General features: G+C 42.8%; 1 protein-coding gene and 1 long non-coding RNA gene across 2 annotated transcripts; one reads left to right on the top strand and one right to left on the bottom strand.

Moving 5' to 3' along the window:
* The first annotated feature begins 201 nt into the window (after nucleotides 1-201).
* Nucleotides 202-3090, top strand: anks4b (ankyrin repeat and sterile alpha motif domain containing 4B). The gene is made up of 2 exons (XM_062452948.1): nucleotides 202-651; nucleotides 1797-3090. The coding sequence occupies exons 1-2, from the start codon at nucleotides 491-493 to the stop codon at nucleotides 2959-2961; spliced, it is 1326 nt and encodes a 441-aa protein (XP_062308932.1). The 5' UTR covers nucleotides 202-490; the 3' UTR covers nucleotides 2962-3090.
* Nucleotides 3091-23522: 20432 nt separating this feature from the next.
* On the bottom strand, nucleotides 23523-23882 carry LOC134013535 (uncharacterized). The gene is made up of 2 exons (XR_009928964.1): nucleotides 23796-23882; nucleotides 23523-23606 (listed from the first exon to the last, which is right to left on the bottom strand). It is a non-coding gene; the product is annotated as an uncharacterized LOC134013535 (long non-coding RNA).
* Nucleotides 23883-26588: the final 2706 nt, after the last annotated feature.

A 26588-nucleotide genomic window follows, 5' to 3' on the forward strand; every position in this document is an offset into this window, starting at 1 on the left:
CACGGGGCAACAAAAAAGAGATAGCAACGGCTTGTCTACATTACATTCCCATCCAGGCAGAAACTGACAAATATTTTAATTAATCTGTGCATAAATAAATGCACCTTGCCCAGTATTATGACCTAAAGTCATAGGTATAATATAGGACTACGTGACAAAATAATTTGCCCCACCGATTGATTGAAGCGTTCATCACCCGAACGAAGTTTTTCACTTGAACTTTTTGACCATTTTGCCAATCTTCTACTTTAAATGTTTAAACGTTGTAAAAGATATGAGATGACGAAACAGCTGCGAACTTTGTGCTTTTGTTTTATGGTTTTGCCACTGATATGAAGACGCCCAGTGCACTGACCATTTCATTCGGATGTCCAATGCGCCATTAACGCGCTCCAACGTGTGTGAAGGAACATGCTAAAATATTACAGTCTTTGCTATTAATGGCTCTGATCTTTTAACTGCTAAAGTGTGTAGCATTCTACAGTCAGTCATGTCTAGGTATCACAAAGCAGCGATTGATGGCTACTTGGACCTCTTGAAAGAGGCCACAAGGAAAGACCTCAACACTCCGGACGAAGATGGAATGACGCCAACGTTATGGGCTGCTTTTCATGGACATATTGATGCCCTCCAACTCATATGTAGTAGAGGGTAAGCACAATTTATATTCGGTCTTTATATTTCACATTTACATTAAGAAACAGTCAAATTTCATCTTATTCATTGAGGTGTTTCTTTCACAAAGTTATAGCCAATTAAATGAAGTAATTTGCAGTTTCGCCCACGACTTGTCTGTATTTCGACGATTCGTCATTTTATGACCTAGTCATAACAACGGATCGTGCCATTGTACTGAATAAAGTCCCTAGGTTGAAATAAACGTGGCTACGTAGTGGTGGCTACGAATGTTTAACACAGGTTTAACACACACTTTAACACAGAAATATAGAAGAGACAAGTAGATTATGTGTAGCTTCTACTTAACACACTGTTGTGAGTCTGTAATTAACTTGGCAAACTTACTTGGAAAGTTACACTATATGCTATATAACTCTGAAAGATACACTATGAGGAAACTTCAATTGGTGATACAATTCCAGAAAGTTCAAAGGGCCACTTTATTGTCCATTAAAATGTCAAACACTCCATTAGTATTTATTATACCCTTAAACATAACTCCTCATGTGATGTCAGATTTTTGGACTAGACATTCTTTCCAATGAGTTGAGCTAGATATTAAATGAGGCAAGGAAATTATTTCAATGAGGCACAATGGGTCCTTTCACTCTCTCAGATGGGGGAGGGGGGAGGGTAATTCTTCTACCTCTTGTGAATATTTGAGGAAGAATTATACACATTTCTCTATACAATGTTTGTAGTTAAAGAATACAGCATTGAGCAACCTTGAATTCTGTAACCCAAATCTTGGGCGTTAGCAGCACAGTGATGTGATATGCTACAGCAAACTTGGTTTTATGATAAACTGTTGCTAAGATACTGCAATTCAGAGTTTTATGGCTGGAGGGATGGGGCATATATGTACGAGGACTTTCATTCTTAATGGCTTACCAAGTAACTCCCATAAGGGCTGGGTTTCCACACCCTTAGTACAGCCTTAGTGAAGAGAACATTCTGATTAACCTTATAGTATTTTAATATAAATTGAATAATGTCACACGGCTCAATTAATCATATACAACTTTAAGGTTCTTTGTTGTTTCAGGATTAAGGTTTTATAAGCAAATTTTGTGTATTTTACTAATATGTTATGAGTGGTGTTTATCTTTATTTGACAGAGGGGATCCTAACAGGAGTGACATCTGGGGCAACACTCCTCTGCACCATGCTGCCACCAACGGCCACATGCACATCCTCAGCTTCCTGGTCAACTTTGGTGCAAATCTCTTCTCCTTGGACAATGATTTCCATACGGCCATGGACGTGGCTGCATCACGTGACCGCATGGACTGCGTGCGCTTCCTGGACTCAGCTGCCTCACAGCAGACCAGTCAGAACGCCAAGAAAGTGGCCCGACTGAAGCAGGAGGCCACCAAAGAGGCTGAGAGACGAGTGAAAGTCTGCGAGAAGGTCAAGAAGAAGCACCAGATCAAGATGGATAAGATGTACCGTGGAGTGGGCAGTGGAGGGTCTGTCTCTGAAGCCGGCGTAGCTTCATTCTCCAACACGGGAACCATTAACAGCGTCAACGAGCAGTTCTCCAAGCTCATTGCTGCAGACACCTCAGGGTCCCTCACAGCCAGAGTAAAGGGGACCCTCCAACGGAAGTTTGGTAAGAAAGAGAAAGGGGGAACAGAGAGGGCTGGAGGAGACGGGAACGTAATCTTCGTCAAGCAGGAGAACGGTACTGCAGGGAAGCCAGAGTTCATGGGTGTCTTCAGCGAGCAAGACGAGATTGAGGCAAATGACGACACAAGAGAAAGTATGGGAGGCTTTGAAGATGATGATGTCGAAGATGGAGACTGGTCTAGCCAAACCAAGGAGTCTATCTTTAAACGTCCAGGTCTGGGAAACATGGTCTTCAGGAAAAACTTCTCCATGGAAATGGGGTTGGAACCAGACGACTTCCCTAGCAGAGACACAGAGGACCTGGGCTACCTCATCCGCGAGGAGGTGTTTGAGTCGGAAGTAGTTGACAGCAGTTTGGGGGATGATGCTGAAGATGCCGATCTGCCCTGGAACCAGGAGGAACTGGGTTTGGATGATGAGGAGGATGAGGACACTTTTCCTCTAGATGCCTTTCTGTCTGCCCTTTCCCTGCCAGACTTTGCCCCTGCATTCACCAGGGAGCAGCTAGATCTGGAGGCCCTCATGCTCTGCACTGATGATGACCTCAAGGGCATCCGCATCCAGCTGGGACCCAGGAAGAAGATTCTGGAAGCTGCTGCTCGAAGGAAGAATGCTCTGCAGAAGCCTGGCATCATGAAGGACAGTTTCCTGTAATGAGTGCCTATGCTTGTGAAATGAAAAGTTAAAAGTTTATGTAATACAGAGATAATATAGTATAACGTTTCTTTGGTGTTTAAAGGGAATGCTCACTCTATTTTTAGAATATATTTATTTTCCAACTCAGAGAATAGAGATAGACGGACGGAGTTGGACAGATTCGTTGAATTTATAGTACTCCGAAGGCTGTGGGTGCTGAAAACAATTCACCGCCAGAAGAGTTATGTTAGGTTATCGAAAAGTCGGAGCAAATTTACAAATTAGCCGTTTCATCAATAAAATAAGCACATTTTCAGCAACTACACTGCCCATTTCTTGTCACATTTTAATTCAGATGCTGATTTACATGTACTGTTTAGCTGAAATATGAATTGTAAAAACTTACAGCAATGGCGGTCAAAGGATTCTGTTCATATTGTTGGTCACGGCAACCCCGCCCCTGACGTAAGCGGTTCTTAACACGGACCAATCACAGCCAAGGGGTATCCGTAAAATGACGGACGGACGGATAGTCAGGAAAATCAGGACGTGCACGTAGAGCTCTCCGAGGGGCTCGGAGAGGGTTTGGAGAGGGCGTTCCACATCGGAGAGGTCGTTCCCTGTGTCCGTCTCTGTGAAAAGGGAGTAGTAAAATTCGGCCTTAAGGCTCTGAGAATATACACAATTACTGATATGAGCACTGAAAAAGATGCTTTCCTATTAAATACTTTTGCTAATCTTTCCTAAATATTAGATTTTCATAATAAGCTTTCATAATTGACATTCATAAGCTAAATTAGTTTGTGCCGGCTGTATTATGTTGATTTGTATTGTATGTCCTATTTTCATCACAACCAAAATAAAATGTATCGTATTTTCAATCAAAATATAGTGTCGTTCATTTGCAGTAGTTAGGTTCATACTTTTAGAATTAAGTCTACTCTGTGATTCCAAATAAGCTTTTTAGATATATAGACTTGACAACCTGACAGCAGACTGGAACCATGAGATCTTCCTTCGGAACCAGATATCTTGCAAATTGGGAGGAGTTAAGTTAGACTTTAAGTAAGACTTTATTTATATAGCATATTTCATACAAGAATTGTAGCTCAAGGTGCTTTACATAAAATCAATATAAACAATAATACAAATGATAAAAGTAATAATTAAAATAGCAAATCTATAAAAACAATAATATAACTAATAAAAGTAGTAAAACCCTTCTGAGATCAAATTACTTAAATGCTTCGGTAAAAAGGTAGGTTTTAAGCTGTCTTTTAAAAATGTCTAGCGTGTTATTCTCAGGCGGGGCGTTTATGAGTTACCTATAAAAGCTGCTGGATAAAGGGAATGCTACATCAGTTGCGCTTAGGACATGGTTTTCGTCCAATGTTTAAAGTATTTTTGGAATGTTAAGCATGTTTATCTTCAGCTATCACCAAAAGCATTTTGCACACTCAGTTGTCTGGGAAAACAAGAGAGCAGACAATATAGCAAAATAAGCTGTCAAAATAATTATTGTTCTAATAATATTAAATTATCAAAGACTGGGGAAAGGCATTGTGTTGAGAAAGGCAGGCCTAAATCAGCAGTGGCAGCAGCTTTGGGAAAACGCATTAAAATAACTAACACCGGACAAGTCTGCGGAGCGTTATGATCACTTCAACACAGTGTAAAACACCATGTGCAGCTAGCCACGCCCCTATTGTTTTCTGGATTTTTCTGGAAACCACGTGATTTTTCACATGGCGGTCTTTCAAAATGGCAAGTCCTGAAGATTTAACGGTGTTCATTGAAAGAGCTGTTGCAGCTGGTGTTCGGACGGCTCTTCTTGACCGACCTACACCAAGCACATCTTCCGAAACAACAACCACCACATCATTGCCATCGGTAAGTACTGAAATAGCGGTTATGCGGAGTACCCAGGAAACGAACCGGAAAACAGATGTAATAATTTCCGCTGCTGTGCTAACCAAACGGAAAACCCAGCTAGTTCACACAATCAATAACATTATTATCATTATGAGCATTTTGGGCGTTTAAAATATTTCACTTTGAGGACCATGTATTTATCCAAACCGTTTAAGTACCAGATGCGGGAAAATCCGAAACAGTGATTTTTACTGCGTATCTCAGTGTGAAATGTCCGGATGACTTGATGTCGTACCGCCTGGCTAAATGCAGAATTCCCATATATCTTGAAAGCTGCCCTCCTCGACCTTTTTGGTGTAAAATTGATCGACATGTAAAATTATTTGCTTTGTGACGAGACGTGGCTGCCGCCTACAGTAGCCTAAGACTATGCAGTCCAACAGGCGAGCCGTTCTCACTCAAATAAGACTATCACGACCCAAATCAAAATTCCGAGTCGACAGATCAATGGAGAATCGCTTTTTCTTTTTCGCTTCTAAAGGCTGCCATCCTCGACCTTTTTGGCACAGAATTCCCCAAGATATAAAATTGGAAACTGGAGGTATCTTGTGTAAAACAGCACCATGTCAGCATAGAGCGTACAGATCCGGAAGTGATGATGTCTGTTTTACCGAATACGGAAGTGTTTTCCGCATAACCCCTATTATGCGTTTTATAAAATGGAGGGGTCTTACAGTTAGAGCTAACCTAGCTATCGTAGCTAGCATAATGTCACCTGTTAACTAGCCTACCATTTGCTAGCTAATGCCTTACACATTTAGCACTTCGTTTAGTTTGGAAAGGGTGGGGGTCTTGATCATAATGCGAGTCAAACGTAAAATTGAAGTCTCTTAGGTGAGTGTACTGTATAGTAGGGATGGGCGAACGATGCCTTGTGAAGCTTTGGTGGTTTCTTCCGGATTGTGCCGGTGTTACGTCCCTACTGGTTCCCAATTTAACTGGTTCCCCAGCTGTGCGGGCACCTATCAGTCTGTATGGGGCTATTATTGTAGCAAAAGTATTCACAAATGCACAGCACGATCCACAAATGCACAGCACGATCCACAAATGTGTACGATCCGCGATCCACAAATGCGTACCACGATCCACAAATGCGCACTGAGATTTGTGTATGTGTAAAACAATGTCCAGATCTGTAGTCACAAAGTCTGGCCTCTCACTTGGCGGGGTTTTTACACGTGACTTTTGCTACAATTCTGCCGTGGTACAAATCCACAACCTGTGTGCGTGTGCGACAATATGTGCCTCAGTAGCTGTAAAGCCTCCATACCACCAGTCGGCGGTATAGCGGTCCAGTGATTTTTAAGGCAACGTGACATTGCTGGGTGGGTCAAGCAGTTCCTTAGACTCGTCGGGATGCAAGCAAGGCAGACACCAATGGAGCCTCAAGAGCTTTCTGTAAGTACATTTTTATGTTTAGTAGTAACCGTCATAAGTAGCCTTATATTGCCCAGTAAAATACAATAGTATCAGTTACACTTATCTGTTAATAAGTAACTTATAACTTATATAATGTTACGACCCTACAGGCCTAACACCGAGGGAAGGGTGGTGCGGAGAAAACGAAGCGCAGCGGTAACAGAAACAGTAATGTTTATTTCGTCACAGGGAGACACAATGGAACAACAAACGGTGCCAAAGAAAAAAACAGAAAGGAGCCCTGTCTAAATAAACCATAATAGTCCCTAAACTAAACATACATGGGGTGGCACCCGTTCCTTACCTAGGGTATAAAACAGGAGGTTACTGCGTGATGGTATGTAAGCCCATGGGCAGCTTTCCTATTCCAAAGCCCCCCCCTGTGCGAGTGAACAAATAACAAATCAAACAATATAGCTGCAAGCAGCGATGTGGGTTCCTCCGCAAAATGGCTAAATATTATAAACATGTACACTATCGAAGATCGAGAGTTGGAAAACAAGAGAGCAAAACTACTTCATGTTTGGCCAACAACAGGCTGAATGGGGATTTGAACTCATGAGCATAAGGTTACAAAGCAGTCTCTCTATCCTCTCTGCTACACACCAACTGTTGAGATATAGAACTGTTTCTTTGAATAGAAAGGGCAGAGTATTAGCTTTGGTCAACATTGGGACAAAGGTTAAGAAACAGTTGACATTTCAAGGTGAAATTGCATGAAATTGTGCATGGTATTTCAGAATGATGTCATCCTGTTTAGCTAAAAAGATAATCAAAATTATGACAGGCCAAAAGATAATGGCTGGATTCCAACCTACTACCTTATACTTTACAGATCACCATCCCAGCCCATTGAGCTATTCTCAGTGTTGAATATTATCATGTTCAGTTACTGTATAAAAAAGTAAGCTGTTTCTCCTGTGGTAAGCGTTGTTAGATTCAGCCAACGTTGAAACTGCTCTAATTCAATCATATTTTCACATACCAAGGTGAAATTGTTTGTGGTACTTCAGAATGATGTCATCTTGTTGAACTGAACAGATAATCAAAATTATGACAGGCCAAAAGACTATGGCTGGATTCCAACCTACGACCTTATACTTTACAGGTCACCATCCCAGCCCATTGAGATATTCTCAGTGCTGAATATTGTCATGTTCAGTTACTGTATAAAAAAGTAAGCTGTTTCTCCTGTGGTAAGCGTTGTTAGATTCAGCCAACGTTGAAACTGCTCTAATTCAATCATATTTTCACATACCAAGGTGAAATTGTTTGTGGTACTTCAGAATGATGTCATCTTGTTGAACTGAACAGATAATCAAAATTATGACAGGCCAAAAGACTATGGCTGGATTCCAACCTACGACCTTATACTTTACAGGTCACCATCCCAGCCCATTGAGATATTCTCAGTGCTGAATATTGTCATGTTCAGTTACTGTATAAAAAAGTAAGCTGTTTCTCCTGTGGTAAGCGTTGTTAGATTCAGCCAACGTTGAAACTGCTCTAATTCAATCATATTTTCACATACCAAGGTGAAATTGTTTGTGGTACTTCAGAATGATGTCATCTTGTTGAACTGAACAGATAATCAAAATTATGACAGGCCAAAAGACTATGGCTGGATTCCAACCTACGACCTTATACTTTACAGGTCACCATCCCAGCCCATTGAGATATTCTCAGTGCTGAATATTGTCATGTTCAGTTACTGTATAAAAAAATAAGCTGTTTCTCTTGTGGTAAGCATTGTAAGATTCGTCCAAAGTTGAAACTGCTTGTACATTTCCTATAAAAACGGGACAACAGAATGACTGGGTTGCTGCTGTAAAGAATAACTTACTCATAGTTTTTTTTAAAAGGTTGTTAGGAGTGCCATAACTTGTCAAATTTCAAATCATGCCTAGCATCAGTGGGGATGTGTCCTGGCTCAGGTTACTGAAATGAATTTGTGCAACAGGCAAGGGATCCACCTGAACAATTAATTTACTTCATTAGAGATAACCATTAGAGTTATCTCTACCATGCGTAGACTACAAGTAGCTAGCTACTGTGGTGAACCTGGCTTGTTTTGCAGTGGTTTACACAGTCTCGCTAAACAGATGATCGGAGTGTTGTGATGGGCTCAAATAAACACGCATTGCTATGTTTTACAACCGGAGGATTTATCGGGAGACTAGAAACCGTTAGAGACAGAATAGAAAATTAAAAACTATGCCTCTGACTGGTATTGAACCTTGATTACCAGCACAACATCTCAGCCAATTGAGCCATTCCCAGGCATGGAATACACAAAGTTCAATAACTGGATAATTAAAAAAAGCTGTTTCTCCAATGGCGAGCATTGTCAGATTTGGTCCAAGTTCAAACAGCTGTAATTCAGTCATATTTTGACATATCAAGGTGAAACTTTGCATGGTACTTCAGAGGCATGTCACCTTAAAGCTTATTAGGTTTGAACCATCCTTCAAAAATACATTTGATTTAGTGACACAAACATATTGAGGCAATGTAGACATTTACATAAATACACCCATTTCAGCCATTTTGTACTTGATTCAATTGCCTTAAGTAACGTTTTTAAATACGTCAATGATACATATCTGTACCAAATTTCAAGTCAATTTCACCTTTGGTTCAAGAGAAGAGGAATTTTGAAGGTTTTCCCAAATTATCACAGTACAGGAAAATCCATCATGGCGGACCTTATGGGTCCTTGAGGCTTTTTTGTTCCTCATGAAAAATGAGGCATGCACACCACGTTTCAGAAGAATTGGAGCAATGGGGTGGAAATGCCATCACTTTGAAAATCGTACTTTTGGGCGTGGCCTGTGGCGCCCCCTATGGTCTGATGTGGCCCATATTTGGTGTGGGGGTACCCACTTGGATGTAGTATCAATGTGCCAAATTAGAAAATTTATGACAAGGGACTTTTTGAGATATTGGGGCGCAAGGAGAAGAAAAATAATAAGAAGAATACCAACAATAACAATAGGTTCCCTCCTACCGGAGGAACCTAATAAAGCACGATACTGTGTATCGGCCTGAACAAAAACAGAAAGAAACAGGCTTTAGCGCTTACTCCGTAACAGTACAAACAGTACAAACAAAACCGTAGCCAAAGGCCTCACAGACCATATAACCTATCCTCGCTAACAACAATCCACCACAAACAATCAAACATTAGCTGTCGTTCCACACTGCCCTCTTGAACCGCGCCGGTCTTTCATATGGGCTGCTGGACGGCTGATTGGAGGTGGACCGATTGGGGGGGCTGGCCGCCGAATACGCCGATATCCAATCACCGACACACCCTGCAAGCAGCTGAGAGGGAAAACAGGGGGGTATTCGTCGTAGCTCGCTAAGCGGTTTAGCGAGCTAATTTTCAGGCTAAGATAAAAAATGCCCCTCTTTTTGGTTCGTGGAAGCAACTTTCGATAAATCACCATAGTAACATATCAATTAGCACTAACCTGCTCCAGAGCAGGCTAACGTAAGTGTAGCTGGATAAGCTTGCCACACCCCCAGAAAATAACATGGCAGCTCCCTTTTTGAGAGACCCAGTTGACCAAGGAGCTATAATTTAGTTCGATGAGCTTTCCATACCAATAGAGTTCTTCGCAATTGCCAAGATCCTTTATTTCACACGGATGAGTTCTTGTTTGAGCGATATCGATTCAGCCGACATGGACTCATTTATTTGCAAGACCTTCTCGGGCCGTACATTGCAAATATCACACGCCGCAGCAAGCTTTATGCTTTATTATGAGCTTATGCTGCTGTACGTGAATATGTAACGCTATGTTTTACGAAATTTCTTGTCTTATCTGTTGTGCCTGTATGTTGTTTCACTGTGGGAGAGTGGGAAACGTCATATCGATTCCTTTTTATGTCTTGACATGTGAAGAAATTGACAATAAAGCTACTTGAAACTTTAACTGTGCTTCAGACTGCATAGCCTTGAGGTTTTTTGCGTCAGGTAGGCTATAGGCTACATTTTTATACAGTATAGGCGATGCAGAAAACATTGGCAAAGCCGCAGCATGCGTTGCTGTAAGAAAAGTGTACTTGGCGCTTAACCAGCTGATGAATCAATTCATCATATTCCCTGGCCATGTCCCAGTCAATGACATCAAAGAGGGATTTACACATATGCCTACATGCATATACACATATATAGTACATGATATAAGTGCAGTAGCCTACATATATCCTCATAATTGTCTATGAATTCGTATCAATTAGATACTCTTTGGCCTTGTTTTTATTTAGCCTACTTATTCTGAAAGAGTTGAGATCATTATTTTCGCTAGCAAGATCTCATTCAATTATTAATTTCCATTAAGCCTATACCAGCAGGCACAATAAAGAAATGTGATCTGATTGATTGGGGTAATGAGGCACTTAAGATGAGCCTATACATTTCCCCAAAACTTTCGCATTTAGCTTATCGGCAATTTTTTCCCAAGCTGCTTGTTTTGCTCTGGCAGCGGTGGCGGTGTTTGACTTAGCCATGATAATATGCTTATTGTCTAGAGACTCATTATAATAGTTTGCTCGGATGGCGAGAATAGCCTATCACCGCTCTCTCTTTCGTCTTTTCCGCCATCATACCGTTAGAAAATCACGGTTTTGGTGATCGACCTTTCCTGCCTTTTGAAGTAGGACGTGCACGTGCAATTTCCCTGATAAGTTTAGCCTGATTGAAATTAACCACATGATTTGGATGCGGATCAGCCGTTGACGAGCCGATATTTGCTGTTCTCACTCATCTCGCTAATGTTAACGGGCTAAAGGGACAATTGATTAACTTAGCTTCAACCCTTACGACGAACGGGGCCCAGAACGAAACACAAACACAACTACACGCACGGAACACAAACCGGGCACAATTAAGGGAAGGACACGGGTCCGTAACACCCCCACCCATAAAAAAAACAAGCCGACCGTGGCTTGTTACACAATTCAACTGAAACAGAACATACGAACCGGGCCTAAGCACGAGACAGGGCATCAGCCAACACATTTTCGGACCCCTTCTTGTGGCGTATCTCCAGGTTGTACCCTTGAACCATCAGGGCCCACCGCATCAGACGGTGGTTCAGATTGTACATGCGGTGTAAAAAAACCAACGGATTGTGATCCGTGAACACAACAACAGGCAACACACTCGAACCAACATACACATCGAAATGCTGCAGTGCGAGCAACAAATAAAGGGTCTCCTGTTCTATGGTCGAATACTGTGACTGACATTTATTAAACTTACGGGAGAAATAACATACAGGATGGTCAATCCCCTCCACATCCTCCTGTAAGAGGACAGCTCCAGCCCCAACCATACTGGCATCGACCACCAACTTGAATGGTTTCGAGAAGTCAGGTGCTACAAGCACCGGGGAAGAACAGAGTAAGGTCTTCACCGTTTCGAACGCCCTTTTACAGTCAGTGGACCACTCGAACTTGACGGCAGGGCTTAACAGATTTGTCAGTGGGGCCACTACGCTAGAGAAGTTCCTGCAGAAACCCCTGTAGTAGCCATGCCCAAGAACCGTCGCAGCTCACGCCTAGTGGTCGGCGGAGGGAGCCCCTTCACAGCAGTGACTTTGGCTGTGAGAGGACGAACGGTGCCTTGACCGACTTCCTTCCCCAGATAGGTTACGGTTGCTTTCCCAAACTTACACTTAGCCAGATTCAAGGTCAGGGACGCCTTGGCTAAACAGTTGAACACGGCTCTCAAAGAGGCCAGGTGGTCAGGCCACGTACCCGAATACACCACCAGATCATCTAGATAAGCCGTGCAGTTAGGGACGTCACGAAGCACTATGTTTACCAGACGTTGGAATGTAGCCGGTGCATTCCTCATCCCAAATGCCATGACGGTATACTGCAAGAAGTCGTCAGGTGTGACAAACGCTGAAACCTCAGAGGCACGAGGAGTTAGAGGGACCTGCCAGTAGCCCTTTAACAGGTCTAACTTGCTCACGTACCTTGCTGACCCGATGGTGTCGATGCAATCATCGATCCGTGGTAACGGAAAGGAATCGGGAACGGTCAGCGAGTTAACCTTCCGGTAGTCAGTACAAAAACGGGAGGTGCCATCAGGTTTAGGGATCAGAATGCAGGGTGAGCTCCATGGGCTGCTACTTGGTACTGCCAGATTGTTCTCCAGCAAGTAAGAAACTTCCCTTTTCATTAGCGAACGTTTCGCTGTGTTCACCCGGTAGGCGTGCTGCTTAACAGGACGAGCACTACCTACGTCCAAATCATGCTCTAAAACGCTAGTGCAACTGGGCACGTCACTAAAAAGACAAGGAAACTCGTGTACCAGAGATACCACGTCCGCAGCCTTTTGGGCATCCAGATACGCCAGGCTTGTGGGGAGAGCCACCAGCATCTCCGTGTTGCACAGCCGAGCGCTCTCCTGAGGCGCGTACCGCAGGCGCTGCCCATCCTCATCCACGTCCCTCAACAGGTCTGGAGAGCAAGAGGCAACAGAGGTAGTCTGGGGCACGGTATCACTGCCGTTCTCGGACACATCACGAACATAATACCTCTTTAGACGGTTTATGTGACAGACACGCGATTGACGTTTCCTGTCTGGCGTCAGCACCACATAATCAGTTTCGCTCAACTTTTGTTTTATCGGGTAGGGACCCGAAAAACGGGCCGAGAGGGCAGAGCCAGCGATAGGCATTAACACCAATACCATATCACCTGGCGTAAACGAACGCGGAGAAGCCTTCCTGTCGAAACGCTGCTTCATGCGTTCCTGGGTGAGAGACAGAGAACCTTTGGCTATCTCGCATGTCTTCGAGAGTCAAAGACGAAACAACTTCCTGAGCTTTTCCTAGAAATTTACACTGTAGTAACACGGGCCACACCTCCTTGGGCCAACGCAGAGACGTTGCCACACGCTCAAAGGCGCTAAAATAGGAAGCCACCTCCGCCTCCCTAAAAGGTGGAACTAAGGCAATGTTCCTACTTACGTCAAAAGACCCTGCTGCAACAGGCGGTGGCTCTTTTCTCCCAGCCTGTAACTCCAGTTCTCGGATCCGAACGGCTTTGTCAGCCTCTATCTCTAGCCGCTTGACTTCTAGGTGAAAGTCGAAGTCCATCCGTCTCTCTTTCGCCTCCCTTTCCAGCTGGAGACAGGCTAGCCTTACCCAAGTACGTGCAGTCTCACCTGAACCACCAATAGACACCGAACCAGAACCGGGGTCATACCGCGGTAAGGTAGGAGGAGGCCCTAACCCCTCTCCCTTGTCAGACACAGATCTGGGGGGACTACCCGGCGCACTAGGGGTGGGAGTACCTAGCTTTACCGGCGCCTCCAGTACCTGGGCTGCGACCAACTCAGTCCACACCAGCTGCCGCAGCTCCGCTTTAACGATGGCCTTAGGCGCTGAAATACCGTAATGAGCCGCTATAGCAAACAGGTCTGCCTTACGACACAGGTCCAGTAGGTTCAAAGACGGACTGTCCAGAAAGCTCTGCACGAAAGAGGTAGCCATACCAACGGCGGCACCGCACTACACCAATCCCGTTGTCCGACCAAATATCAAATATACCACAAATGACTCAAATGAATCCCGGACGAGCCCCCATTGATGTTACGACCCTACCGGCCTAACACCGAGGGAAGGGTGGTGCGGAGAAAACGAAGCGCAGCGGTAACAGAAACAGTAATGTTTATTTCGTCACAGGGAGACACAATGGAACAACGAACGGTGCCAAAGAAAAAAACAGAAAGGAGCCCTGTCTAAATAAACCATAATAATCCCTAAACTTAACATACATGGGGTGGCACCCGTTCCTTACCTAGGGTATAAAACAGGAGGTTACTGCGTGATGGTATGTAAGCCCATGGGCAGCTTTCCTATTCCAAAGCCCCCCGATTGGGGGGGCTGGCCGCCGATTACGCCGATATCCAATCACCGACACACCCTGCAAGCATCTGAGAGGGAGAACAGAACGAAACACAAACACACGCACGGAACACAAACCGGGCACAATTAAGGGAAGGACACGGGTCCGTAACATATAACTTATAACTCCGCTTATGAGTCACTGAGCATGCATCATAGAAGAGCACTAGCAAGCTAACTAGACCAACTAACTTCGCTGAAAATGTCTGTGCCACATGATGTAGGTAGCTAGGATCGAGTCAAGGTCAGGGGCCTATCTAGTTTTAAAACGAGTTTGGTGGAAGTTGTTTGTATTTAAATAAGGCTAATAATTAAGAGTTGTAGCTAGCAAGCTAGGCACATACAATAATCGGAAAAGGTGTTCCTAACCTCACGTGGTAATCCAACGTGAATCGAGCTACTTCGAGATAGCTAGCTACTGTAGTTAGATAGTTTGAAGGATTTAACTAACATGATTTATTGTACATAAGAGAATGTAGAGACAGGCTGAAAAAATGATAAATGTGGTATTTTTTGTCGAAGTACCAGTTTTGCTATGATTGCGCCAAAATTAGAGAAGAACTGTGTGACTTCTGATTTACCACGTGTAGAGGTATGGCGTTGTCTTGCGGTTCATCAGCTAGCAAGCTAGGCTAGCTGTTCCTAACCTCACGTGTGTCGAACGCCCCTAAAGGAGCCTTCGTTTTGATGGACTTTGGAGAAACAATTTTGAGGAAAAAAAAAAAGAAGAATGCTTAATAATGAAAAGTGTGCATTTGGCAAATGTGTTTGACTTTGTGCATACGTATATCCAAGTTGTGCATTAAAAAGTTGTAGATGCTTGCATACATATATAAAGGTTTTGCAATTTTCCGTGCATACATATACCAAGTTTGGTGTTTTCAAGAGGAGTTTTGACCTCTAGCATACGCATGTGTTTTATTAGAAAGAATGTGCATTGGCAAATGTTTTTAAGAAAGTGCTTGCATAATATTTTAAAGAATGTTAAGAAATAGCTTGCAAATGTTTTAGAACCTTTTTTGACCTTTTTTGAATTTTAAACACTTTGTAGATGTGCATCTTAAAATGGATATGTAGAATTGCTAATGTGTAAAAGTTTAAGGCAGAATGTTTCAGTATGACAGATGCAGAGGATGTGGTTAGGAAATGCTTGAATAGATGAAACCACATTTGACTTTTTAGAGAATACAGGAAACGTGTAGACAGATACCTGCGTCATGTATGGCCCAAAGTCTAGACAGGGCCATCACGTATTGAAAGATATAAGAATGAAAGTTGGGGGTGAAGAGAGCACACTCTCGGTTGTACTTCTTGAGTCGTGAGTCGAGTAGTCAAGGTTTTTCCTGAGCCTGTTTTTTGTAGAGTGTCCATCTGTGCCTATTTTAGCAAAGAGCTCATTTTTTGTCAGTTGTACTGCTGTTTTATTAGTGACCCAGGGTCCGCGTTTTCTTATTTTTTTTGTCGGCCTTAGTAAAGGAGGTTTAGCTTACCTTTTTCTTTTTCTTTTTACACTTTTGTTTCTGTTCCAATAATCTGCCAATAAAAATTTGAAAAGACAGTCGTTGCCCTACCGCCCATTTGTGCGCCCCTCGCTCGAGACCAAGGGATCCACTCAGCGCCCCACACCTAGACTCAGGTGAGTTCCCCGGGAATCGCGACCAGTCATTTAGGCACGAAAACTGCCCAGCTGGTGTTTACGCAAAACAGGGTCTTGAAGTGTTCATCTGCTCAGACACATATACTCTCTCGATAGGTGCGGTGTTGCGTCTCACAGATAAACTAACGGGGGGAATAAGGGCGGACGAGGGCCTTTGAACGTTTTTGTTATCGGGTGGGAAGGGCGTTGTAACCGGGAGGGAAACGTAGCCAAGGAATAAGTGATCGATAAACTATGATGTGTTGCCCAAAAAAGGGCCTATAAACATTTGCTCCTATAAAAGATCTCTTGAGGTTTGCGTTCGGAGGCCCCCGGTGACCGTCTGTGACATCGTGGTTTGGTTGGGTGCGGAGATTCCTTGCCGGGAGGGAGGGAGCCTCAGACTAACTCGTAGCCAAGCGTGTGTTCTCCGCACACGTAGCCTATGCAAATTCGTGAGACCCCGGGCGTGAGTTGGGTGGCGTAGCGAGGCGTAACAATATTATATTATATATATATATATATTTGTTGCCGGGGGACCAGCACCCTGGTCAGCGTCTTCGAGTCCCCACACGATCGTTCGACACGTGGTAATCCAACGTGCATTGAGCTACTTTGAGATAGTTACTTTAAAGTTAGTAAGTATATGTATTGACGTGGCCGAGTATATTATTGAACTTAAAATAAGATTAAATCGATCCTCCCCATTTAATAGCGAGTAGAACATAGTTAGCTGGAGGATAAAATACTTTTAAATTGGTAAACTTCTTTTCATGGATTAGTAAGTGTCCGGACCTGACCGTGGGCTTTAATTACGTTGATAGTATACTGTAACATGCCTCAGTACATTTGGAGTCGGACAAAGTTTGATTTCAGAACTATGTAATGAAAAAAGTGGACTAATAAACTAATGCCAAATCATTTCGACAGGTTCTGCTACGCCGCAATATTCTGGAGAGGCTTCATTCTCGGCTGCTACATGTTTTAGACCACAGGCCATTGGATTTGGACCGCATGGAGTTTGTGTGTACTCAAGAGTTAGTTTTCTGCAGTGCCATTTCAAGTACCCTTGACATTTGTTGGGGAAATCAAGACGTCCGTAGAAGGTAGTAGAAAAAGGAGTCGAAGACAAAATATCTTTCAACAGCTCAAGGCAGCTTGATGGTTTATTTCGGAAAGGCAATAGCGCATTCACAAGACATACAGAAAAGACAAAGACCAATGCCCCAAAACTCATGTTTTATAGGCTAAATGAAAATAATCCCCGCCCTAGATGATATGACGGCACTATCTCCGAAAGTCCCTAGATTTCCTAGTATTCTAACTTCCTCCCCCCATCTTTACCTTTTAGGCACTGTTTTGGCTAGTAAAGATGTTGATGAACTTCTCCACAGCTAAATCCCCCATCTTTCAAATACTCCCCCTCCAATGTCCCAGGCCTGTCCTTGGATCCCATCATAACAGACTCTGCTCTTCTCCTCTATCACTCCTAATTCGGACCTGGTTCAACAACTGATCACTATTGGCAATGAAAGTGGTCCCATGAGATAAAGCTCCCAGTAATTTCACCCCTACTCTTTACCCCCTGTCTCATCCTCTCATCCTTTCTTGACAGGCTCTCTTGAGCCTGATGACCTCACCATAGGCTGTTGTGCAATAACAGCCTATTTTCCTCAGACTATCATTTCCTTTCTCACACTTAGTTTTGTCAATTCAAGTACCCCACCAGACATTCCCTTTGGTTTGGAGAAAACCAGTTTCAAGCGGAGTTTATCAACTGCGCAGTGATTTTCACCTACGCAGTTAGGAGTCAGCCATTTTAGGCCCCAGAACCTAGCCTGGGGTAACCTTCTCTAGTTTGCCTTGCCACCCCATAATTAATCTCCAACGACACATTCCAGTCTGCATCATGGACACCCTATCTGAACTATGTAGGTTAATCAGGGATGAAAGGGAGCATGTCCAAGATTTGTAATCAAATCTTCAGGTCCAAATAGTTTCTGGTCATTCAGGTCGTCCAAAGCTTTATTTTAGCCCCGAGTACCTTCAGCATCTCCTACAGCTAACTTCTTCTGTCACAACCGTCGCAAGATTGTTGGGAGTGTCGAGACATACAACCCACAGAAGACTGTCAAAAAATAACATGTCAGCGACTTTACTGTATAGTCAAATGACAGATGAAGAGTTGGATGCCATGGTTGCAGACATCAAGTTGACAATACTACACTGTGGGTATTGAATGATGAAAGGAGCCCTTAAATCCAGGGGGTGCCTGGTTCAGTGGGAGTGTGTAAGGGCTTCAATGCATAGAGTGGACACTATAGGTGTGCTGACAAGACTGACCTCAATGGGGTGGATTGTGAGACGCACATATTCAGTGCCTTTCCCAAGGTCTCTTGTCCATATCGACACTAACCACAAGCTGATAAGGTAAGATTTTGTGTAAAACTAAAACTGGACAGTTTATATTTGCATGGCCGTGACACTATTTCTCCATCTTGGCCAAAAATGAACAAAGGCCAAGATGGAGAAGTACCGGTATATACAGTTAGGTCCATAAGTATTTGGACATTGACACAATTTTCATCATTTTGGCTCTGTATACCACCACAATGGATTTGAAATGAAACAATCAAGATGTGCTTTAAGTGCAGACTTTCAGCTTTAATTTCAGGGTATTTACATCCAAATCAGGTGAACGGTGTAGGAATTACAACACATTTTATATGTGCCCCCCCCCCCCTTTTTAAGGGACCAAAAATAATTGGACAAACTAACATAATCATAAATCTGGTGGGAGTCAGGTGGCTGAGCGGTGAGGGAGTCGGACTAGCAATCCGAAGGTCGCCAGTTCGATTCCCGGTCATGCCAACTGACGTTGTGTCCTTGGGCAAGGCACTTCACCCTACTTGCCTCGGGGGAATGTCCCTGTACTTACTGTAAGTCGCTCTGGATAAGAGCGTCTGCTAAATGACTAAATGTCAATGTAAAAAATGTAAATAAATCTAATTGTCACTTTTAATACTTGGTTGCAAATCCTTTGCAGTCAATGACAGCCTGAAGTCTGGAACCCATAGACATCACCAGACGCTGGGTTTCGTCCCTGGTTTCGTCCCAGGCCTCTACTGCAACTGTCTTCAGTTCCTGCTTGTTCTTGGGGCATTTTCCCTTCAGTTTTGTCTTTAGCAAGTGAAATGCATGCTCAATTGGATTTAGGTCAGGTGATTGACTTGGCCATTGCAGAACATTCCACTTCTTTGCCTTAAAAAACTCTTTGGTTTCTTTCGCAGTATGCTTCGGGTCATTGTCCATCTGCACTGTGAAGCGCCGTCCTATGAGTTCTGAAGCATTTGGCTGAATCTGAGCAGATAATATTGCCCGAAACACTTCAGAATTCATCCTACTGCTTTTGTCAGCAGTCACATCATCGATAAATACAAGGGAACCAGTTCCATTGGCAGCCATACATGCCCACGCCATAACACTACCTCCACCATGCTTCACTGATGAGGTGGTATGCTTTGGATCATGAGCAGTTCCTTCCCTTCTCCATACTCTTCTCTTCCCATCATTCTGGTACAAGTTGATCTTGGTCTCATCTGTCCATAGGATGTTGTTCCAGAACTGTACAGGCTCTTTTAGATGTTTTTTGGCAAACTCTAATCTGGTCTTCCTGTTTTTGAGACTCACCAATGGTTTACATCTTGTGGTGAACCCTCTGTATTTACTCTGGTGAAGTCTTCTCTTAATTGTTGACTTTGACACAGATACGCCTACCTCCTGGAGAGTGTTCTTGATCTGGCCAACTGTTGTGAAGGGGTTTTTCTTCACCAGGGAAATAATTCTTCTGTCATCCACCACAGTTGTTTTCCGTGGTCTTCCGGGTCTTTTGGTGTTGCTGAGCTCACCAGTGCGTTCTTTCTTTTTAAGAATGTACCAAACTGTTGATTTGGCCACACCTAATGTGTGATTTGGCCAAACCTCTCTGATAGGTTTGTTTTGATTTTTCAGCCTAACGATGGCTTGCTTCACTGATGGTGACAGCTCTTTGGACTTCATATTGAGAGTTGACAGCAACAGATTCCAAACACAAATACCATACTTGAAATGAACTCTAGACCTTTTATCTGCTCCTTGTCAATGAAATAACGAACTCCCTTTATGAGGGAATAACATACATGGCCATGGAACAGCTGAGCAGCCAATTGTCCAATTACTTTTGGTCCCTTAAAAAGGGGGGGGGGCACATAAAATGTATTGTAATTCCTACACCGTTCACCTGATTTGGATGTAAATACCCTGAAATTAAAGCTGAAAGTCTGCACTTAAAGCACATCTTGATTGTTTCATTTCAAATCCATTGTGGTGGTATACAGAGCCAAAATGATTAAAATTGTGTCAATGTCCAAATACTTATGGACCTAACTGTATATATATGTGTATATGTATTCTCTCATTTCCTCAACAGATACAACACAGTTATCTTCAGCGGAGTAGACGGGTATTCCAGGAAGGGTTTGTGGATCTTTTGTGGCTATTCTGATTGTATGGCTGTCATAATTTACTACAGTATAGTGCACTACTGTAGATGGTACATAACATAACATTTGTGTCCAAAATCGCTGCCCCACTCATTTACTATTCCCTATATAGAATACACTAAATAGTTTATTCAATATAAACACAAACAAATATTTTCAGTGGAAGTCTTAAAAATATATTTCAAACCGTTGAGTTCATGGGGAGTTGTGAATGTGGGAGTTAATTCGGACACAGCTATGGAAAAAATGTATTTTTTAATTATTGCAAATTTATTTTCCTCAAATACATTTTTATTCCCCCCCCCCGAGACGAGCTTTCACGTCTGTTTCAACCCCCCCCCCTTCACAGAGGCCTGTCCTTGGATCCCATCATAACAGACTCTGCCTACTATTAACAGGGCCGGATTAACAATTTTCTGTGCCCTGGGCAACAAGGCTTAAGGCCCCCCCCCCCCTGTGTTTTATGTGATGCTAGTTACGGATGTCCAAAATTAATTCTCGCGCGCAAAGCGCGAGCATTAAGCGCTTTTTTGGGGCCTTTATTTGAGCGCAAAATAGTTTTTTGAGCTTTATGTAAAATAAACATTTTACAAGCCGTTTTTCAATTGGTAAAATCTTGGCAGACAGTAGGTAAGAAAGTAACAGCTAGCTGGCGCAGTTACTTGTAAAATGCATAGATAATGTTTAACAGTAAAATCTCAATCTTTGTTTTGGGGGGGGGGGGCACCATCGTAACTTTTTGTGAGCATTTAAATAGGCTACATCTCTTGTTCTGCCTGTTTTGTAATATACATGTCTAATATTTCTATACTAAAATAATATCGGTATTATAAGTATTATAACTATGATGATTTTTCAGTTGGCAATTTTTTGGTGCCCCCTCAGGAGTTGGTGCCCTACGCACAGCGCGTAGTGAGCGTTATGGGAGCGGCGGCACTGGCTACTACTTGACTACACAAACACTGTTTTTGACGTGATTTTAACATAACATTTTGATCGAACGAGTTGTAATAAAGTACTCACATTAAGGAAAGTTAGGACTGCGTTCATAACGTGATGTAACATTTTAGTTGACATTGTCCAGGGCCGCTTAGATGTCATGTGCCCCTGGGCAAGTGCCCAGTTGCCCTAATGGTTAATCCGGCCCTGACTATTAATAACGTTCTTTTAATTACGATGATGCAGATACAAGCCAACCTTAACGGTTCCATCCAAATAGGCCTAATGAAACGTAAAAATGAATAAATAAACAGGGTTGTCAAGCCTCTGTGAAGGGGCTGAAATGCGTGTGTCTCACGGTCCGGTCAATGCGTGTGTGGGGGGGGGGTTGAAACAGACGTGAAAGCTCGGGGGGGGGGAATAAAAATGTATTTGAGGAAAATAAATTTGCAATAATTAAAAAATAAATTTTTTCCATAGCTGTGTCCGAATTAACTCCCACATTCACAACTCCCCATGAACTCAACGGTTTGAAATATATTTTTAAGACTTCCACTGAAAATATTTGTTTGTGTTTATATTGAATAAACTATTTAGTGTATTCTATATAGGGAATAGTAAATGAGTGGGGCAGCGATTTTGGACACAAATGTTATGTTATGTACCATCTACAGTAGTGCACTATACTGTAGTAAATTATGACAGCCATACAATCAGAATAGCCACAAAAGATCCACAAACCCTTCCTGGAATACCCGTCTACTCCGCTGAAGATAACTGTGTTGTATCTCTAGCCGTTTGTCCCTGTCTTAATGCAATGTTGTGCAAACCAAAACAACGTTTACAAACGTGAATTGATCACTCTGTACTTGAGGCCTTTTGCGGGCATCTGTGGAAGTGGGAGCACTCGATGGTCTCTTCAAAAATCGCCTGATATCCATGGCTAATTAATCCATTCCGAACAGGAAAACGAATCCACAACGTGTGTGTAGGCCTACATAGCCTACTTCGTGGGTCCTGATTGGTGTCGCCGCCGCAGCCGCAACGCATTGATTGGAGGGTCACAGACCCTACAGCGCAGATGAAATGATTCAGACTACATCGTTTATAAGTTAAACAATATGAAATTTAGTCTTTGGTGTTTTAAAATTACACCAAATTTATTTCGGATTATTCCAACGGCAGAATACGAGGCGCAGGGAACTTAGATGTGCGTAAACGCGCATAAACGCTATTTAGAGGTGGATAAACAGCAAATGTTTACTCCTCGACAGGTCTGCAAAGGCCTTTGTAACGGTCTCGGTTAACAAACAAATCGTTTTAACAAATCGAGGCGACAAAGCGTTTGCAGACCTGTAGAGGAGTAAACATTTGGTTTATTATATACTACAACAATACGTGGGAAGATCACAAATCAAACAGGTCGAATCTGGAGCAGACGCCATATTGTCAGAGCAATCAGCTGCACTTGCACTGGTGACGTCACTACACCTCCAAGGTAACATCAATTCGTCTTCTGTCTGCTTCAGATACTTTTTTAAAACGCGAAGCGATTTCGGGGTGTTTGCGGACCTGTGCAGAAACCATATTTGGTTGTTTTAGGTTTTTTTTAGGCAACTTAGGCTACTTTGTTGCCGAGCAGATGCTACGTTGTTAAGGTCAATGGCTACATCTCCAAGGCAACCGCTTCCCAGCTAACACAGTTACGTTGCCCTTACGTTGCCGCAACGTCACTCGATGACCAAACATACGTTGCCGCAATGTCTTTGGCGACGTTGCGGGACCGTGCATCTGTGGGACGCCAGAACGTAACCGCAACGTAATCTTGTGACGTTGCCAGTCCGTAACCGCGACGTCGTGGCAACGTCATTTTCCGACGTTGCCAGTCTGTAACCGCGACCTCCTAGCAACGTCATTTTCCGACGTTGCCAGTCCGTAACCGCGACCTCCTAGCAACGTAATTTTGTGACGTTGCCAGTCCGTAACTGCAACGTTAACTAAGTAACCTATATTTCTCAATTATACTGCTTATATTGGGGCGGTTCATATGCAGACCTCATTTGCCCAAAATGCTACTTGTTCTTGTATAATAGGCTACATGGTAGCCAACTTTAGGAGGACTATGTTTGTGTGATGTGTAGCCTAACTCCAGCTAATCATAAACAAGGCAGCATTTCCATGTAACATTGTCATTTTATTTCAAACAAAGTGCCAAACAGTGAATTAAAATCTTCTGCCAGTCCCCGCTACAGGTCCTGTCTGTTGGCCCTGACAATGAAGCACAAAATAAGTTAGTGTTCTATCAACATAATTGCACGTGTAAAAAGGCGCTATACAAGTCATAAAAAAATCACATCTAACATAATATACATCATCAAAAAAATATGTGATTCTAGATTTTTGTCACATAGCCATGTGAAAGGTTGGATATGGAAGCTGCAATCATGATTCATTCACCTGGCTTGTTTTGAATGGGCTGCCGGGGTGTGTTTGAGTGTCTCCTCTATGAGGAGCTCCACAGCTTTCTCTCCCAGTCCCGTCTTCCAGCGTCAGCATCACAGCGTCTGGAATTAGAAGTCATGAACTTATTGTCAGCACCAATGTGAACGTTGAACGCTGCGTGTAAGCCATAGTTCATGGCATCTCCAAACACTTACCACTCTCTTTCGCAACTCCAGCACCTTAAGGCACTCCTCAAGGTCTTGGAGTTCAGCCTGTGTTTGGGCCACCTGTAGGTCCATCACTGGCACCTCTTCAGTGTCTGCCCTGTAGTCGCCTGAATAGGAGAGCCTCTCGCTGGTTCTCCTCCAATGTCTCCATCTTCCGGAGCATAACCTGTAATGTGTCCAGTGTTTCCCACACATAGACTAATTCGTGGCGGTGCGCCACAGAATCAACACCGGCCGCCACATATTGTGTTTCGTCAACAAACAAAAAAATTACACTATTTAGGTAAAAACACGCAGCGTATTCGTTCAGCTGCATTTCCTTTCCCTGCTCTCCCTCCGTCTCTCCGTCTTTCTCACATAAGCACAATCACAACGTCAGCACACGTTAGCAACGATGCATACCTACGCCGTTCTAGTAAGACCGACAGCTATATCAGCGAGCCTTCAGCATTAGTGCCGTAGCTAAGGTCAAGGAAAGTTGAGGCTACTTTTCGCTAGGTACCTACGGACATAATCGAAGGTTCCCCTTCGTTCTTTTGGTGAGAAGTCTCAGGAGCTAGCTACTTACCCGGCGTAATGGAGCCGACTAGTTATTTAGCACTAGCGTCGCTACCTGCATATGCAGAAATTATTTGTTTGTTGTTGTTGATTTTGTGAATTATTTCGTTTTTTTAACAGTTCTGGGGGGTATTCCAGGTAGCGGGTTTAACAAACTCTTAGCCTAACCCTGAACTCTGAGTTGAGTTACTTTAAAATTGGAAACTCTGAAAACTCGGTTCCAGAAAAACTCATTTGAATTTGTTAACTCAACTCGGAGTACGTCAACTCTGAGTTAAGCGCGCGCATGAGAACTATTAAAAGCCAACATCAATGGAGCTCCGATACTGGGATCAACCATGGCACCCAACAACAAAAAACCTTGTCCTACTTCACCACACTTCAGATATAAGTTTTATTTCGTGTTCAATCTGAGCACATATTACAGAAAAAAATCAACACGGCTGTAGCAGCGTATACAATTGGCGTGGGAGACAAACTGCCAAGTCAATGCATACATTTGATGTAATAGCCAGTCCATACCGTTAATATTACAGAAGAAAAAGTGGGAGACTTAATAAAATAGCATGTTCAATGTTATATTAAATATAAAAACATACTACAAACAGGTAAGACATATTTTGCTTAAGCTATACGCTTGTGATTGTAGCCTCGAAGTCACCTTGGTTTTAATCATATATCGACATGATACAAAGTAAATATCAATTGGTGCCTATTTCAACTTGTAATAGCAGTTTCCCCCAACAGAATGCTTTTCAAATCAAATCAAAATGTATTTGTATAGCCCTTTTTACACGCAAGCATGTCGAGGGGTTCACATACGCCCATAGAACTGCCCCTCAACCAACCTAAACCCTCAAGGAAGACAAGGAAAAACTCCCAGAAAAACCCACTGCAGGAGAAAAAATTGAAGAAACCTTGGGAGGAGCAATTCATCATTGAATTGCTACAAAATACAGGAATTTTTGTATTTTGGCTATATTGACTATATTACGTAGATGGAAAAATGCAGTTCTGGTAATTTGCTTAATATTTTCATCAAAGGATGATGACGATGATGATTAAGATGACGAAGAGACATTGACTGCTGCCGCAGAAAATGGATGCAGAGAATTATGTATGGTAGCTACTGGTAGTTCTCTCCCCATGTACTTTTATTTACAGACTTGTGTGGAATTGTCAGTTACACTGACATTATGAGAATAATGAATATAAAAAACGATTTGCACATTCTGATCCTGTTGAACAGAGCATGGATGCAGTATACAGTGATATGTTCATTTAATGGCAGGTGAATTCTGCATGTGGAACTGTGAAATGTAATGCAATCCCATGTATTCCCAGTTACAAGTAAATGAGTTGTACAAATTGCACCTCATGAAGAATTGCCAAAAACTGACCAAGAGATGATGTAGGCCTACTTAGGGTAGAAGAATAAAGGATAATCTTGAAAAAGATTTACTGGAACACTAGTTACAGGAGGATGCATGTAACAGGTGATGTTAATTGTAGAAACAATAATCTATATCAATATTAATTGTTGAATTTGCTGAATTTCTATTTTGACCAAGAGATGGTGTACTTAGGGCAGAAGAATAAAGGCTGATCTTGTAAGGCTATCAACCTGCCCCCACCTCTCATATGGTAAAATCTGGAGTTACTGGATGGAGTCTCAACTTGATGGCTCTCACACATCATTGTGTAACTTACTGTGGCATTGCTAGTCATGTTGATAAGTAAGGGTCAATATTGTGGTGTTATTAGTTGTTTTGGGTATAAAAGGAATTGTGAAGCATCTGTGGATTCTTAATCTCCTGAGACCTTCTCCTCAGCTCTGGCTTGTCCTACTCCTTCTTCCTCACCTCTTGCTTTCTATCTCTAGTTTACAATAATCATGGTAGAGTAGGTAAGAGTTAACCTTCATTGATTTCATTCATTTGCAATATGATTAAATTATTATATTATTTAACCTTACTTTGACCATTCTTGCTCTGATTTAACCCATAGAGTCGAATAACTGTAA

This window comes from Osmerus eperlanus, chromosome 2 (genome assembly GCF_963692335.1).
Source record: "Osmerus eperlanus chromosome 2, fOsmEpe2.1, whole genome shotgun sequence".
NCBI lineage: Eukaryota > Metazoa > Chordata > Actinopteri > Osmeriformes > Osmeridae > Osmerus > Osmerus eperlanus.

Bases quoted from the DNA above. Each gene is read 5' to 3' on its own strand.
- anks4b (XM_062452948.1), top strand. From the start codon at position 491: ATGTCTAGGTATCACAAAGCAGCGATTGATGGCTACTTGGACCTCTTG. The intron at 652-1,796 runs GTAAGCACAATT...TTTATTTGACAG, and splicing joins CAACTCATATGTAGTAGAGG to AGGGGATCCTAACAGGAGTG.